General features: G+C 58.8%; 2 protein-coding genes across 4 annotated transcripts; both read left to right on the top strand.

Annotated features, from left to right (window-relative positions):
* Positions 1 to 260: 260 nt before the first annotated feature.
* ADAM15 (ADAM metallopeptidase domain 15) lies at positions 261 to 10,557 on the top strand (the record flags this gene model as incomplete). 3 transcript variants are annotated; one of them, XM_084244330.1, is made up of 23 exons in its annotated part: positions 261 to 339; positions 1,515 to 1,621; positions 2,203 to 2,279; positions 2,678 to 2,756; positions 2,935 to 3,011; positions 3,094 to 3,283; positions 4,498 to 4,563; positions 4,646 to 4,714; positions 4,789 to 4,958; positions 5,097 to 5,181; positions 5,629 to 5,777; positions 5,862 to 6,036; positions 6,294 to 6,386; positions 6,516 to 6,820; positions 6,908 to 7,103; positions 7,370 to 7,447; positions 7,870 to 7,942; positions 8,132 to 8,270; positions 8,603 to 8,672; positions 9,268 to 9,342; positions 9,752 to 9,829; positions 10,060 to 10,178; positions 10,270 to 10,557. In XM_084244330.1, 23 exons carry the CDS (start codon positions 261 to 263, stop codon positions 10,310 to 10,312), a joined length of 2,592 nt encoding a protein of 863 aa, XP_084100456.1. In that variant the 3' UTR covers positions 10,313 to 10,557. The 3 variants fall into 3 exon arrangements, with proteins under 3 accessions (XP_084100456.1, XP_084100458.1, XP_084100457.1); XM_084244332.1 differs by having other exon boundaries at positions 9,265 to 9,342; positions 9,752 to 9,823; XM_084244331.1 differs by having other exon boundaries at positions 9,265 to 9,342.
* Positions 10,558 to 11,686: 1,129 nt separating this feature from the next.
* Positions 11,687 to 15,187, top strand: EFNA4 (ephrin A4; the record flags this gene model as incomplete). Its single annotated transcript, XM_084243649.1, has 4 exons — positions 11,687 to 11,799; positions 13,900 to 14,195; positions 14,592 to 14,660; positions 15,051 to 15,187. The coding sequence occupies 4 exons, from the start codon at positions 11,687 to 11,689 to the stop codon at positions 15,185 to 15,187; spliced, it is 615 nt and encodes a 204-aa protein (XP_084099775.1).
* Between the last annotated feature and the right edge of the window lie 440 nt (positions 15,188 to 15,627).

Below are 15,627 nucleotides of genomic sequence, written 5' to 3'. Positions count from 1 at the left end.
CCGGAACGCGGCGGGGCCCAGCAGCGCCCGCGGAGCCGGGGTCGCGGGCCGGGTCCCCGCCTCCTCGGGACCCGGCGGCCGGCGCGGGCGGGGCGCGGCGGGGGCGGGGGCGGGGCTGACTCCGGCGGGTGGGGGGCGGGGCGGGGCCTGGCGGCGGCGCCGCGCGCCGGGGTGAGCGGAACAGACCGGCCGCCGCGACTTCTCCCAGCACCGCCCGGCACCTGCTGCCCTCGCCCAGCCCAGCCCCGGGCTCCGCGGCCATGCGGCTGGCGCTGCTCTGGGCCCTGGGGCTCCTGGGCGCGGGCAGCCCTCTGCCCTCCCGGCCGCTCCCGAACAGAGGTGAGTGCCGGGCGGGGGTGGGGGGCCGGGGACGGAGGGGGTGCGGGGAGTCGGGAGGCGCTGGGGGCGCCGGGTCCGGAGACCCTGGGAGACCCCAGTCAGGACGCGGCCCGCACTGGCCCGCTGCCCCGGGCCGGAGGCCAGGCGGCTGGACGCCGGCGAGGCGGGCGCGGGAGGGGGATGCCGGCGCGCTCGCGCGAACGTTCCCGGCACAGACGCTTTGGGACTCGGGTACCAGGCGCCCGCGGGCCCGGCCCGGCGCCCCTCACGACCGTGGGCGCGGGCCGCTGCTCCTGAGCACGGCGCCTCCGCCGCTGGGGCCTAGCTGACGCTCCACCCGGTGCCAGGGCCCGAGTGGGCACGACTCGTGGGGTTCGGCGAAGACGATTCTTCCTGGGCGCTCACCCCAGGCCTGAGCGGCCGGGCACCGCTCACCCCGTGCGGATGCCGCCAGAACCAGGCTGAGCGGGAGGAGCCGGGAGAGGAGAGAACTGACCGGGAGAGGCTGGGACACCAACTCCTCCTTGGAACTTTCACTTCCCGCCGCTGTCTTGGGCTGGGCCGAGAGGGCAGGCGGGAGGAGGGGGTGGAGTGTCCGGAGAAGGGCATTTGTGGGGGGGGGGGGCTCCGAGAGGAAGCAGGGACTGTGGGTAGCGGGTGTGCCTGGCCGGGCCTGAGGGGTGTTTAGGGAGGAGTGTGTTTGCACTGCTCACCCAGAAATGGGCGTTCCCGCCATCACCGAAGTGAGGGAAGGGGAGGGTGAGTGGGCACAAGGCCACAGGACTGGGCCAAGTCCAGAGAAGGGGGGGGGCGTTTCTGGGGGGGCTGACTGCGAGGGAGTGGACCAGGGGGAGGGTTCCTGAAAGAACCTATCGTTGGCCTGAGGGGGGACAGGGAGGTACCACAGACTGGGCAAGCTGAATTTCTTTCTCCTGGTATTTGTGGATAGGCTGGTGGGATGAAAGCACTAAATTGGAGACACACACACACACACACACACACACACACACACACACACCCCAGTATTCTCCTCTAAGTCCCAGATGCAATGAAGGAGTCTGTCAGGTGAAAGGGCCTTGATGTGCTGGGAGCAGTGGGTCAGAAGGCACCAGCCATCCCTAGTCCTGGTGTTGATTCTCTCGGTATTCACTTGGGGTGTCCTGGGTACCCTGCAGATGGCACCGAGGAGGCACAGACAAGACCAGAGGGGGGCCTGAGTGGGTTCTTGGATCCCCAGACTCTTCAGGACAACTTTGCTCTCAGCCTAGTGGAGGTGCTTCAGGTGAGCCTCCCTCTGCCCTCTGGTAAAGAAATACACCACCCACCATCCTAATGCCATATAATCAGGTGTCCCAAGGCAAAGCCTGGCTGAGAGACAGCACAGCCCAACACCTGGCTTCACTTATCTCCCTCTCCCCTCTCTACACACACATCTGTGTGCTTCAGCCCCACCTAATGCATCTACTGCCACTGGGGAAATTCTGAGGTCAACTGCTTTCTTGGTCTCAGGTTTTCTCAGTGGGTGGACCTGGAGAGGGTCAATGCTTGACCAAATGCCCCCCCACCCCTTGCCCAATTCTAAAGCTGAGTCAGAGGAAGGGCTGGGGCCTCACTAGGTCCTCCATGAGCTTCCTCTCTGGACAGGAAGCTGAGAAGGGGAGGCTCAGATACCTTCCTTGACCTCCCCACACAAACCCCTAGAACAATGCCCCAGGCCAGGCAGGGCTTCCTGGCCCCTCTCTTGGGATCCTCCCACCAGTGATCTAATCACTGGCGCTCTCCTAAGAGCCTGAGGTTTTGTGTTAGAGAGGATAGGAGTTTCTGACAGGGCCAGGGAGGTGACGTACCCTCTGGTGCCCACAGACCAGTCTGCCTGAGGCCTTTCGGATCAAATTGGAATTGGATGGTGAGAGTCATATCCTGGAGCTGCTACTGAATAGGTAATAATGATAGTGGTGGTGATAATAATAACATGGCTAACAACTTATATAACATTTGCTCCTTGCCAGGTACTTGAATTCACTTAATCCTAACAACTACCCTACAAGATAGATACTATTATATATTATTACTGTCCTTATCTTTATGAAGGCATCAAGACACAGAGAGGTTAAAAAGCTCGCCCACGGTCACAGAGCTTGTGAGTGGTAAAAACCAGATGGACTCAGATAACCCGGAGGTTTGCGGCTTTTGAGCACTATGCTTAGCTGCCTCTGGAAGCAGGAAGGTTGGGGTGTGGCCTGATCCCAGACATCCCTCCATCACCCCCAGGCCTCAGCCCATCACTCTGCCACCCTGGAGGCAGCTGATGCTGCCCTACTCGTTCTTCATCCCGCAGGGAGCTAGTCCCAGGCCGCCCAACCCTGGTATGGTACCAGCCTGATGGCACCAGAGTGGTCAGTGAAGGACACACTCTGGTGAGTCAGGCCCTGCTGTGCTGAGCTGCTGGCCTGAGGGAAGCAGGGAGGGAGCAACTGGAGGGTGCCATCCCTGGAAAATGTGGGAGGGCAATGCATCTCTTTCCTGTCAGGCTAGCCCCCTGGGTTCAAATCCTGATCTATCCTTTAAGTCAGCACTGACGTTTCTCTGCTATAGGAGAACTGCTGCTACCAGGGAGGGGTGCAGGGCCATGCAGATTCCTGGGCCTCCATCTGTACCTGCTCTGGGCTCAGGTACAGGGGCAGATTCTGTCAAAATGAAGAGAGTGAGGGTGCATGAGCTGAAGAAGGTTTTGACTTTCTGCATCTTTCCTAGGGGCTTGGTGATACTGTCCCCAGAGAGAAGCTATACCCTCGAGCTGGGGCCTGGGGACCTTCAGGGCCATCCCATGATCTCCCGGATCCAAGACCTCCTGCCACATCACACTTGTGCCCTGAGCAGGCATGCCCGTGTGCCTGCTCAGGCCCCACCAGCTCGGCCCCTGGGACAGCACCTTGTGCACCGGGTAAGGATAGATGGCAGGACAGCTGGGCTTTGGTTGTCTGGCAGGCCACCCTTCGGACCCTCAGAGCTGTTTGTTCACAGAATCACAGCTCCTGCTCATGGAGCGTTTCCATGGACATGCTTGCCCACAGTCACACAGCTAGTGTGTAGTATAGACCAGATGGAACCCAGATAACCTGGAGGTTTGCAGCTTGAGCACTATGCTTAACTGCCTCTGGAAGCAGGAAGGTTGGGGTGTGGCCTTATCACAGACACCCCTCCACCACCCCCCAGGCCTCAGCCTATCACTCTGCCACTCCAAAGGCAGCTAAACACTGTCTCCTTTACTCTTCCTAGCACCCAGGATGTAGGTGCTATCAATAGCTGTTTTTAAGTGAGAAAACTGGCTTAGAGAAGTTAAATAACTTGCCCTAAGTCATTCAGCTACTAAAGGTATATCCAGAATTTAAATGCAGATGCTTGACCCAAACTCCTCATGTCTATGATCGCAGATGCAGAGAGCTCTCACTTAGGTATAAAAATAGTTACTGATCATAAAGGCACAAAAGCCTAATTTATAAAATGGGGATAATAAAACTACTGACCTTGGGCCTCCCTGGTGGTACAAAGGGTTAAGTACAGCACAATGAAGCTGTTTATAGCCTCTGCAGCATGATTTCAATCCCCAGCCGGCCAGGGAGCTACCCACATGGCACAGCAGACCTCTCCTGTCTCGCCCACTGCTCCCCTCAGCAGTATATTTCAGTCAGTCCGCCTGTTCTCCCCACTCTGTCTCTGGTGAATCCTCTCACCCCCCCATCCCCCCACCTCTGGCCAGTCCTTATATGCATAAATAAATCTTTAAAAAAAAAATACAACTACTGACCTTATACATGGCTGTGAAGGTTAAATGAATCAGTGTGTATGTAAAGTACTTATATCTGCATCTGATATATGGTAAGTGTTTGAAGGTGTTGACTATATTATTTCTTTTAAATTTTGGGAAAAGCACCGAATTTGGAGCCAGAAAAGCAGAGCTCAATTCCCAGTTTTGTTAATACTTCTTGGTCCAGCGTGGACAAGTCCCTGGCCTCTCAGGCTCTCAGTGGTTCATCTGTAAAATGGGTTCTTCACTCCCTGTTGGGCCAGCAGGGTGGGAGTGGACACAGCATGGTCAGCCCTATCTGGCTGCTGGCAGGAAATGGCAGGGCGCCTAACGCTCCTTCTTGTCCACAGTGGAGGCGGGATGTGGTGTCAGAGACCAAGATCGTTGAACTGGTGATTGTGGCTGATCATTCTGAGGTAAACTTGCTGACCCCTGTGTGTGCTCCCCCAACCCTGCCTGCCCTGCTGCCTTTTATGGTCCCCCTCTTTTGATACACAGGTCCAGAGGTACCCAGATTTCCAGCGCCTGCTGAACCGTACACTGGAAGTGGCTGTCCTCCTGGACACGGTATTGGATGGGACAGCCCCTTTATAGTCCCCCGTTGATGGGAACCCCTCTCCTGAGCCCTAGTTTGTATTCAGTTCTTCCAGCCCCTGAATGTACGGGTGGCACTAGTGGGCCTGGAGGCCTGGACCCAGCGCGACCTGGTGGAGATAAGCCTGGACCCAGGTGTCACGCTAGACAACTTTCTCCGCTGGCGCCGAACAGACTTGCTGCCTCGACTGCCTCATGACAGTGCACAGCTGGTGACGTAAGGCCCCAGGTTCAGCCAGCAACCCTGCTCCATTCCTTCCTGGCAAATTCCATACCCTACACCTCCCTGCCAGAGGCCCTGAAGCCTTGGCCACCTAAGCCTTTGGCCTTGACCTTTCACCTCTGGATCCTACAGTGCTACTGCTTTCTCCGGGCCTGTGGTGGGAATGGCCATTCAGAACTCCATCTGTTCTCCTGACTTCTCGGGAGGTGTAAACATGGTAAGCTATTTCCAGGTCTTTTCCCCATTCCAATTCAGTTCCTCCCAACTGTGGTGTCATTTATTCACTGAACCTCCTACAAAGTTACCCAGTCCTAAAGCTGGGAGGCTATTTGGTGATAAGGCCCTACCATCCGGGTCCCCTCACCAGGGCTGGGCACCAAGTGTACAGTCTTCACCTCTGAAGTCATTCCATTTCTTGGGGGAGGGGTGGGCACCTGAGGCCCAAAGAACAGAGGTAATCTCCCAGGGCTATGCTGGGGGACTGGGGCTTGGGAAGAGGGCCATTGCTGAGCTAGAACCCAGGTTTCCTGCCACTCAGGCCTGGGCTCTATTCCTACTGCAGAAGCAATTGAGGAGGGAGGCAATACCTGCCCAGGAGGCCAGATGAGGAGAGAACAGCCATTAGGTTGGTGCTGGACCTGAGGTATCCTCTCCCCAATAACAGGACCACTCCACCAGCATCCTGGGAGTCGCCTCTTCCATAGCCCACGAGTTGGGCCACAGCCTGGGGCTGGACCATGACTCCCCTGGGAACAGTTGCCCCTGTCCAGGTCCAGCCCCAGCCAAGAGCTGCATCATGGAGGCCTCCACAGAGTGAGTGTCTGCAGATGTGCAGGGGGAATGAAGCAGCAGGTAAGGTGTGGTCTTAGCCCCAACCTTCTCTGCTGCCCTCCCCAGCTTCTTGCCAGGGCTGAATTTCAGCAACTGCAGTCGACAGGCCCTGGAGAAAGCCCTCCTGGATGGGATGGGCAGCTGCCTCTTTGAACGGCTGTCCAGCCTGCCCTCTATGGCCAGCATCTGCGGAAATATGTTTGTGGACCCGGGCGAGCAGTGTGACTGTGGCTTCCCAGATGTGAGCCCCTCAACCCAAGCTTTGCCACATTCATTTCTGTGCCCCCACTAGCCCTCTCTAAGCCTCCTGAGCCCTCTCGTTGTAAGGTCCTCTTGGCCTTTCCTGACTTCTCTGCAGTCGGGACAGCAGTGGGTTGTTGAGCTATAGCTGCTACTTGTGTGGCTGTGGGCATCTTGGAGCTTAGGCTCTGGGAAGAGGGTGGGAGGCTTTGAGCCCCCATCTGCTCTGACCTCCTCTCTCTGTGCCACTACCCTCAGGACTGCACTGATCCCTGCTGTGATTACTTCACCTGCCAGCTAAGGCCTGGGGCCCAGTGTGCATCTGATGGGCCCTGTTGTCAAAATTGCCAGGTGGGCACAGACCAGAATGACCACCCAGAGCTTACCTGCCAGGAGCCTGGGTGGGAAGGATCACTGTGACTTCCAGGGTCTAGCTGGGTTTGCCTGGCACCCACACTGATGCTCATCCACCCTCCACAGCTGCGTCCAGCTGGATGGCAATGCCGCCCCACCAGAGGTGACTGTGACTTGCCCGAATTCTGCCTAGGGGACAGCTCCCAGTGCCCTCCCGATGTCAGTCTGGGGGACGGCGAGCCATGTGGTGACGGGCAGTCTGTGTGCATGCAAGGGCGTTGCACCTCCTATGCCCAGCAGTGCCAGGCTCTTTGGGGCCCTGGGGCCCAGCCCGCCACACCACTTTGCCTCCACACTGCCAATACCCGGGGGGATGTCTTTGGGAACTGTGGGCGTAGCCCTAATGGCAGCTACGTGTCCTGTGCCCCTAGGTAAGTGAGGAATCCTAACTCCTCCTTTGGGTCTGTGGGAGCCTCAGTCCCCCTCCCACTCACCCTGTGCCTCCTAACTCACCCCAGAGATGTCATTTGTGGGCAGCTGCAGTGCCAAGGGGGCAGGGCCCAGCCTCTGCTGGGCTCAGCCCGGGATCTACTCTGGGAGACACTGGAAGCCAACAGGACCCAGCAGAATTGCAGCCTGGTACACCTGGACCTGGGCGATGATGTGGCCCAGCCACTCCTGGCGCTGCCTGGCACAGCCTGTGGCCCTGGCCTGGTGAGCAGCCTGGGTGGGCCAGACTGGGTGGGAAAGTTAATCTGAGTCCTGGCAGGCAGTGCCCAGGCCTTGCCATCTACCAGTGAGAAGGCGCAGACTCTGAGGCGAGCTCAGAGTTTTCTATCAGATTGATCCAAGTCCTGTCATCCTTGGAGCCTTGGTTTCCCCATCTGTGAAGACGTGATGTCACCTCAGCCCAGTTGGCCTCCCAGTGCCAGTAAAGCTCTGCGAAAATGTGGTTTTGTTCTTCCGTCCCTATTGGGCAGGTGTGCATAGACCATCAGTGCCAACCAGTGGACCTCCTGGGAGCACAGGAATGTCGAAGCAGATGCCATGGGCATGGGGTAAGCTGGCATGGGGGAAATGGATGGGGAGCAAGGAGCCTCCAGGGAGGGAAAGGACGATGAGCTTTAGAAACAGTCATACCTGGCTTCTAATCCTAGCTCTGCCTAGCAGTGTGACACGGCAGGTCACTAATCTCTCAGCGCTCAGTTTCCTCATCTGTCCAATGGGCATGATACTAGTCCCCACTTCCTGGGGGATGAGCGTAAGCATCCAACAAAGGGGCTGCACAACGGAGGTACTCAGCATTTAGTGCAGTCTAATTCCCTCCAGAGAGAGTCCCACTCTCCATGGCTCTGGCTCTCTCCACTCATCATCCCCGCACATCTTCCAGTTGCGCACCTCTGAGATCTGGAAAAGCTAGGGACAGGGAAATGTGGCCCTAGAGTGCAGGGCCCCTCATTGCTCATCCCCCACTTCCTAGGTCTGTGACAGCAACAGGCACTGCCACTGCGAGGCAGGCTGGGCACCCCCTGACTGCGCCACGCAGAGCAGAGGTAGCATGGGCAGGGCGGGGCTGCTGGGAATGCAAGAAGGCCAGCCTTTTCCTTTCCCCCTCTTTTTCTGATCCCTCCTCTGTTAGTTCCTGGTTCTCTGTGGCCCCTGACCCCTTCACTTTCTCCCCGTGGCCTCCCCGGGGGGTAGCACTTATCCCTGTTAACCTTCAACCCATCCTCTACCTGCAGCGACAGGCTCCCTGACCACAGGGCTGCTCCTCAGCCTCCTGTTGTTGCTGGTCCTGGTGCTGCTCGGTGCCAGCTACTGGCACCGTGCACGCCTGCGCCAGCGACTCTGCCAGCTCAAGGGACCCAGCTGCCAATACAGGTACCAGTCTCCCTGCTACCAGCTCCCTCCACAGCTCTGTGGAGGACAGTTCTTGAGCCCCATTTCCTACAACACCCGCCACCTGGTTCTGCAGCACAATCCACTTGCCTCCCTCCCCTATATGCCCTGTGACACCTCACCTCACGTAGACCACGTGGGGCAGCTAGGATGCCTAGGTCTCCTAGCCTCAGGCTATTTCTTCCCTACCCTTGATTTGACCAAAACAACACACAGGCTCACCCAAGGGGCTGCAAACGGTTAACCTGACTTGAGTCGTGTGTGGGTGGAAAACTGGGTCTGAAGCTGAACCTCTCCCTCCTTGCCTTTCTCAGAGCAGCCCAGTCTGGTCCCCCAGAACGTCCAGGACCCCCGCAGAGGGCCCTGCTGATGCCAGGCGCCAAGGTGAGTCCAGGATGCCAGGGGAGAGAGGGGGCCTCCTTGGCCAGGCATCCAGCTTGGGCCCTGGGGGCTGGAGTGGGGTATTGACAGCTTTAGATTAATAGGCCCAAAAGTCAATCAAAGAAGTCAGGGCCAGCCTTCCCTCCCCCTGGCTACAGGAGAGAAGCAGAGTACAGCCAGCCCGGAGTGGGGAGGGGCAGTCACCTAGAGGAGGGTCTGCTGAGCTCTTTGAGCTGGCCAAGCTGGTGGCTTTGAGAGGTGGGTCTACCGGTGCTCCGGGCAGTGGATCCTCAGGGCAAGGGTGGTGGTACTCAGAATGGCCTTCAGTGTACTAGGACCCGAGGACACCCAGGTGACCATGTGTAGAAGGGCCGGTGAGTGCCGCTGCCCCAGTCCACTGGGTCTGATGACAGGAGGATGTGTGTGCCCCCGCCACCACTTTTCACCATTCTGCATGCAACTGAATAACCATGCATAGCCTCCCCCTCCCACCCCTGGGCCTAGCTGCCCCTCCTTGGGCACTAACCCCTCTCTGCCCACATCTGTCTTTCTGCTCCCCCCTCCCCTGTGCTGTCTGCTTCTCCTGCTCTCTTAGCAGGCTAGTGCTCTTTCCGGCTTTCCGGCTCCCCCCTCCAGGCCGCTGCCTCCTGACCCTGTGCCCAAGAGACTCCAGGTAAATCTGGGCCAGACCCACCCTTGCCCAGGGCAGGTGGGAGGCTTGGTGCCCAGCTGCAGCTCTCATCCCTGTTCCCTGCCAGTGGTGCTCTTCATTAGGGGACCAGGGTGCTCCTGAGCCTTCAGACACTCACCCCAGAAGCAGCGAAGGGTGAGCCTCCTGCCTTGGTTTCTGCCGCCACCTGGTGGTCAGTGGCAGGACTGCAGCTGGCCAGGGACATCACAATGTCACACGCCTTCCTCCCCCAGATATCTGCTGGCATGCATCCAAGACTTTAGTGCATGTCCCCATTTTCTCCAGCCCCCTGGCTGACTTTGCATGTTGACCTAAACCCCTAGGGAGAACCTCTGCATGCCCACCACCCCTGGCTGTGCTCTCACCAGCCACTGCTCCTCTCTCTGTTCAGGCTGAGTTGGCTGACCGACCCAATCCCCCCACCCGCCCTCTGCCCGCTGACCCGGTGGTGAGGCACCCAAAGGTAACAGTGGGGGTAGAAAAGGGCACAGCCTCTTCCCCCACCCAGGGCTGTGTGGCCTGTAGCAGTTGTGGCAAGATGTCCTCTGTGCCTGAGGTGGATTCTTTAATGGTGACAGGTCTGTTTGGATACAAAGCTGGTCTCTGGTGCTGCCCCCCACGCTGGTGTTCCCCAGCACCAGTGCGATGGGCTTGGGCAACATGACATCCCCTCTCAAACTGGCCTTCTCTCTGTCTCAGGGGCCTGCCAAGCCCCCACTCCCGAAGAAGCCACTGCCTGCTGACCCCCAGGGCCGGCGCCCTTCGGGTGACCTGCCTATTACAGGAGCTGGAATCCCTCCCCCCATGGTACCTTCTAGGTAGGCGAACCCGACACTGAGGATGGGTGGGTGAGGTGAGAGGGCCTGGGAAGCTGGACTTCGACTTTTGTCTCTGTCTCCCACACCGCAGGCCTGCACCACCGCCCCCAGCTGCGTCCTCGCTCTACCTCTGACCTCTCCTGAGGCTCCGCTGCCTCTAGACCGGACCTAGGACTTAAAGAGGACGACCGGCCCCCTAGAATCCCCCTCAAAGACTGAAGGAGTTGGAGCATGGACATGACGGTGCAGGCGTCTGAAGACACAGGCACCTCTGGGTGCTGTGGAGCGGCACCCTGGGGACCGGCCCACTCATTTGCAGCCGGGGATTGGGGAGGAGCTGGGTTTTAGACGGGACTGCGGGAGTTGCGCACAGCTGTCTCTGCTCGGTTGCAATAAACTGGCTATCTGGGGAGCGCCTCCGAGTTGGCTCTGTGAAGGTCGGGTCGCCCCTACTGCGGTTCCAGGTCTGGCCGCCAGGAGACGCTGCTGCCTCAGACGTAGACTGGAGAGGGAAGGCAAGCGTCCCAGGCTGGGTCGGCGTGTGTCGCGGGGATGCTCGAGGCTCCTGCCCAGTCTGGGACGGCGCGCGGCGTGCCACAGGCGGTTGTACGCCCCTACCACCTTAGTCGCCAAGCCCTCATCCAATGCAGCGCGACCTCTGGGGGCGGCTCTGGACAAACCGGCCAAGCCAATGGACCCGCCGTCCCCACCCTCTGACCAGTGGCTGGGAAAAGATCTGGCTAGTGTTCTCAGAGCCACGGAGCCAGGGCGGAGCGGGGCGGCGGCTCTCAAGATCCCAAGACCGCGCACCTGCCTCCTCCCCCTCGTACGCCCCCACCTGAGGGCTCAGGAACAAAGGTGCTTTGTACAGGCCGCAACCACCTCATTATGTCGTTTAGAGATTGGGGCCGTGTGGGCCCCCAGCCCAGAACGAAGGTGCTGGGCGGAAAGGTGCCCCAAGGTGGGCAGCAAACTCACCACTTAAGGCTCTAGAATGCCGTAAGGGAGGCAGGCGGGAGGCAGGAGGTGGTCTGTCCCTTCCCCTCGCTCTCCCTGGAGGTACAAAGGGAGGCTGGACGGTGTTCGCTGATGCTCTCCAGACCCTCACTTCTGGGTAAAGGGCATGTGTCCGAATTTAAATCTTCCAAACTTCTAATACGACTCTCTACCCGGCACTAATGCAGACACTAAGGACAGGCTCTCCCTGGACATAGCACCTAGGTGGGGGGACACGTCCCCTCCCCGCCGCCTCGCAGGGCGGCCGAGCCTCCTCAGGCGCTGGACCCGCGCTCGCCCCGCGGCGCACAGCGGGTTAACGAGAGTTAGTGCTGAGCGGAGAGGCGGGGACGAGCTTCCATTGGTGGAAAGTTATTCGGAGGCGTGACCTTGGGGCTCCGCACCCCACCCCCTTCCCGCAACCCCCACCCCCTCCACTTTGTACCTTTCTCGCGGCGACTGCGAAGCGGGCCGGGACCGGCCGGACCAGACCGGACCGGACCCCGGGGGCGATGCGGCTGCTGCCGCTGCTGCGGACTGTCCTCTGGGCCGCGCTCCTCGGCTCTCCTCTGCGAGGGGGCTCCGGCCTCCGCCACCCCGTCTACTGGAACTCCAGTAACCCCAGGTAGCCGGGCCGAACCCGGCGAGGGCCAGCGGGGCCTGCGCGCTCCTGGGCTGGGCGCGCGCCCGACACTCGCTCTGAGCGCGGCGTCGCCTGGGCCCGACCGCGCGCCGGGGCTCCTTTGTTTGAGTCGGCGGGGGAGGGGGGAGGGGGAGGGGCGAGGCACGCCCTGGGTCTCCCCCCCGCCGCCCGCACTTGTTGGGGGACGGGCGGAGGGCCCCAGCCCCGAGGGCGGTCGGTGGGATCTCAGAGCCGGGAACGGGGGGCCCTCGGCCGGCTCTTCGAGCCCCGCCCCCTCGCTTCTACCCGGGTGATCCCCGACCCCCCTCCGGCCTGATAGGGGGCCGTGGACTTGAGAGGAAGGAGGGGGCTGCTCTGTGGAGAAAGCGTGGGTTACTCTTCTGCCTACTGGGCCCCCCGCTGACGCAAGCTCTGTCTCCCAATTCCTTCGGTAGCTCTGCTTTCTTCTCGGTCATCAGCAGCCCTTCTTTTTCTGTCCAGTCTCAACCCTGACCTCCTTAGCTGCTTTGCGCAAGCCGTTTGACCTTCCTGACCTCAGTTATCTCATCTGTAAAATGGGCTAATAATACCCAGTACCCTGGGAAATCAGGCGGGCTGACTGAGGTCATGTGTGTGAAAGAGGCGCAGGCTGTACAAATACAAGCTATTATTTCCCTCCCTTCAGCTGCCTGCCTTTGAACCTGGTATTTTTACTGTTTCCATCTTCCTTCCCGGTTCTCCCTGCCTCTCTTTGCTTTCTCCATCTGTTTTCCTTTCTGATTTTCTCCTTGAGACAATCTGTGACTGTCCATTTGTTCACTCACTCACATTCATTAAGCGTGTGCTGTATGTTCGACCTGTGCTAGGGTGCTGGGGATTCCAGAGATAGAAATCTAGACTCTGCCCTCCGGGAGCTCAAGACCCCCTGGGAGGGCAAGCGTCAAGACAGGTCATTACAATACCAATGCTGTGTAATAAGAGCTATTGTTATTCTCCAGCTCCGAATTCCTCTCTCTGTTCCAGACCAGTGCCTCTGAATCACTGGGGGGATGTGTAAAAATTCAGGTTCCTACCCACCAACCCTGAGGTTTCTGTTCCATTCATTCAATCCACAAATATTTATTGAGTGCTGTCCCGGCACAGACACTTTTCCAGGCACTGGGGAGACTTGGAACAACACATATAACATACAAAGGCTCAGCTTCTGTTCTAGGAGCTCTGAGCTGAGCCCCAGAATCTGCATTTCTAATCAGAACTTCTGAAGCAGGTGGTCCTGGGACCACCCATTGAGGAATAGCTGGAGGCCTCTCATAAGTCAGGCGGGGCTGCATGTATGGTGAGCAGGGGCAAAGCGGTACTGGCTGTATTTGATGCTGTGGAGGCAGCCTGTCCCAGTCAGGTCCCCCCCACCCCCCAAGCAGCACCCAAAACGTGGGGAAGGAGATCCTGGGAAGACTGCAGAGTGGGTGGAAAGGGTATATGGAGGGGACTTCTCTCCTGGTCTGGCATTTCCTTGTCCTGGGGGGAAAAAAGGGAACACCCAGCATGCACCCCCTCGTTTTTTTTCTTTCCCATGGTGGTCTTTTCAGCATTGGCTTGAGGTCTAAAGGGCAGCTTTTTTCCTTCTGCATCTGCTAATGAGGATACTATTCCACGTCTCCAACTCTGCATCTGTGACTACACTGTGGGCCCAGATATGGGCCCTTTACTCTGCATTCCTGCTGCTTCTCAGCAACTGTTGACCTAACATTTATCAGACACAGGTGCTAGTCCAAGCCCTGTGTCAAGCGCTGGGGCTAGGGGCTCCCACTTGAAAGGTAGGGTATACCCTTCTCACATTGGAGCCACGTGGTTGTGGGCATGCAGTGCCTTAATCTCCAAATCTGTAACTTGGTTACCTTTTCCATTCCTTGCACTCTTTGCTTCTCAAAAAAAAAAAAAAAAAAAAAAATATGTCAGTGTAGCAGGGTCAGGCTGACCTACCACTTCACCAGGGGTGGGGGAAAGGCTCACAAAGACCCCATGGGACAGGGTATCTCCAACCCTCATGCTGGAGTGTGCTGTGCCATAACCCTTCAACCCACACCTGCTTCACGCCTGCAGGCTGCTTCGAGGAGACGCTGTGGTGGAGCTTGGCCTCAACGATTACCTAGACATCTTCTGCCCGCACTATGAAGGGCCAGGGCCCCCTGAGGGCCCTGAGACATTTACCTTATACATGGTGGACCGGCGCGGCTATGAGACCTGCCAGGCTCAGGGCCCAGGTGCCTTCAAGCGCTGGAGGTGCTCCCTTCCCTTCGCCCCTTTGGGCCCCATTCGGTTCTCAGAGAAGATTCAGCGCTTCACCCCCTTCTCCCTTGGCTTCGAGTTCTTGCCTGGAGAAACCTACTACTACATCTGTGAGTGAGGAAGGGCACACTGATCGACTCTTGGGGATGGTGGGGAGAGGCATGAGGCTTCCTGCCATTGCCAGCTGCCAAGGCAGAGAGCCTGAGGTGAGAGGGAAGGAGAAGGCTGGGAATGCAGGCCAGGCCTGGGGGACTGGGGGAGGCGACACTGACAGGTGCCATCTAGAGTGAGTCTGTTGAGAGAAAGAGACTGTAAAAGGCATTAGGAAGGGAATGACGGGGGCGGGGGGAGGGGGAAGCAAGGAGGGGCGTGATGGGGCCTGGCACCTAGGTGTGGCCCAAAAGGAAGGAGAACTGGGAGAGAAGAGCAGCAGGAGGGTCTGAAACATTCTGAGGTGGGCAAACTAGCCTGTGCTAACTTCTTCCTCCCAATTTCCCACCACCCAGCGGTACCAAGTCCGGAAAGTTCTGGCCAGTGCTTGAGGCTCCAGGTGTTTGTCTGCTGCAAGGAGAGCAGTAAGTGGGCTTGGGCACAGGGAGCAGCCCCTCTGGCTCCTGTAGGGCCCTGCGGCATGCGGGAAGGAGGGGGGAAGAATCTGGGGGGCTTCAAACTGTGGCCTCTCCTCCCTCATTTAGCGTATGATAGCTTTTGCCACACCCTTTCATGCTGGCCCAAGGGAGTGGCACTTCCAGGGGCAGGAACCTTCAAGGTCTTAGCTGACCTGGTTGTCTCTAGTGACAATTTTGGGGGATACTGGAGTTTGGGCTTAGAGAAGACAAAGTGGTAGGCCGTGGGAAGGGAGTGGCTGGTTCCCTATTGGGCAACAGTAGAGAAAGGGAGTGAATAGCTAATGGGGAGGCTGCCGAAGTGGGGGGACCCATCCATACTACCCTTCCCCCTCACAGGGTCTGAGTCCGCCCATCCTGTCGGGAGCCCTGGAGAGAGTGGCACATCTGGGTGGCAAGGGGGGGGCACTCCTAGCCCCCTCTGTCTCTTGCTGCTGCTGCTGCTCCCAATTCTGCGTCTCCTGCGAGTTCTCTGAGCCAAGCAGACCCTCCCTGCCTCCCCCAGGAGCCAGAGCCTCCCAAGACTCTCTGCAGCAGGGGCCCTGCCACCTGAGCTGGGAGTGCCAGAAAAAGCCAGACAGACAAGGTGGAAGAGAGGGAGAGGTCAGAGGGTCTGAGGTGACTCTAAAGTGCCAGACCCCTCATCACTGGCTGAAGAGGAGAACAGGGAAGCTGTAGATGGCCCTGGGCATCCTGGAGCCGAGTCAAGACCAACATAGGGTCTCTGTCAGCTGCTTTGATGGTCTCATCCCATCCCCCAGGAGGACTGTGATTTGTGAGATCGCACTCTTGAGCCTGCTGGGGCCCAAGGCTGAAGACCTGGGACAGGTGGATTGCCAGACCTGGGCCAGGCTAACCATCTGTGCCCAGTGCCTTGTGGCCCTCTTCCCTGGGGCAGCACCTTTCCCTCCCCAGG

This window comes from Talpa europaea (assembly GCF_964194135.1).
Source record: "Talpa europaea genome assembly, chromosome: 9".
In the NCBI taxonomy this organism is placed as follows: domain Eukaryota; kingdom Metazoa; phylum Chordata; class Mammalia; order Eulipotyphla; family Talpidae; genus Talpa; species Talpa europaea.
Note: the sequence above shows the minus strand (reverse complement) of the source record. Positions and strands in the feature narration are given on the sequence as shown.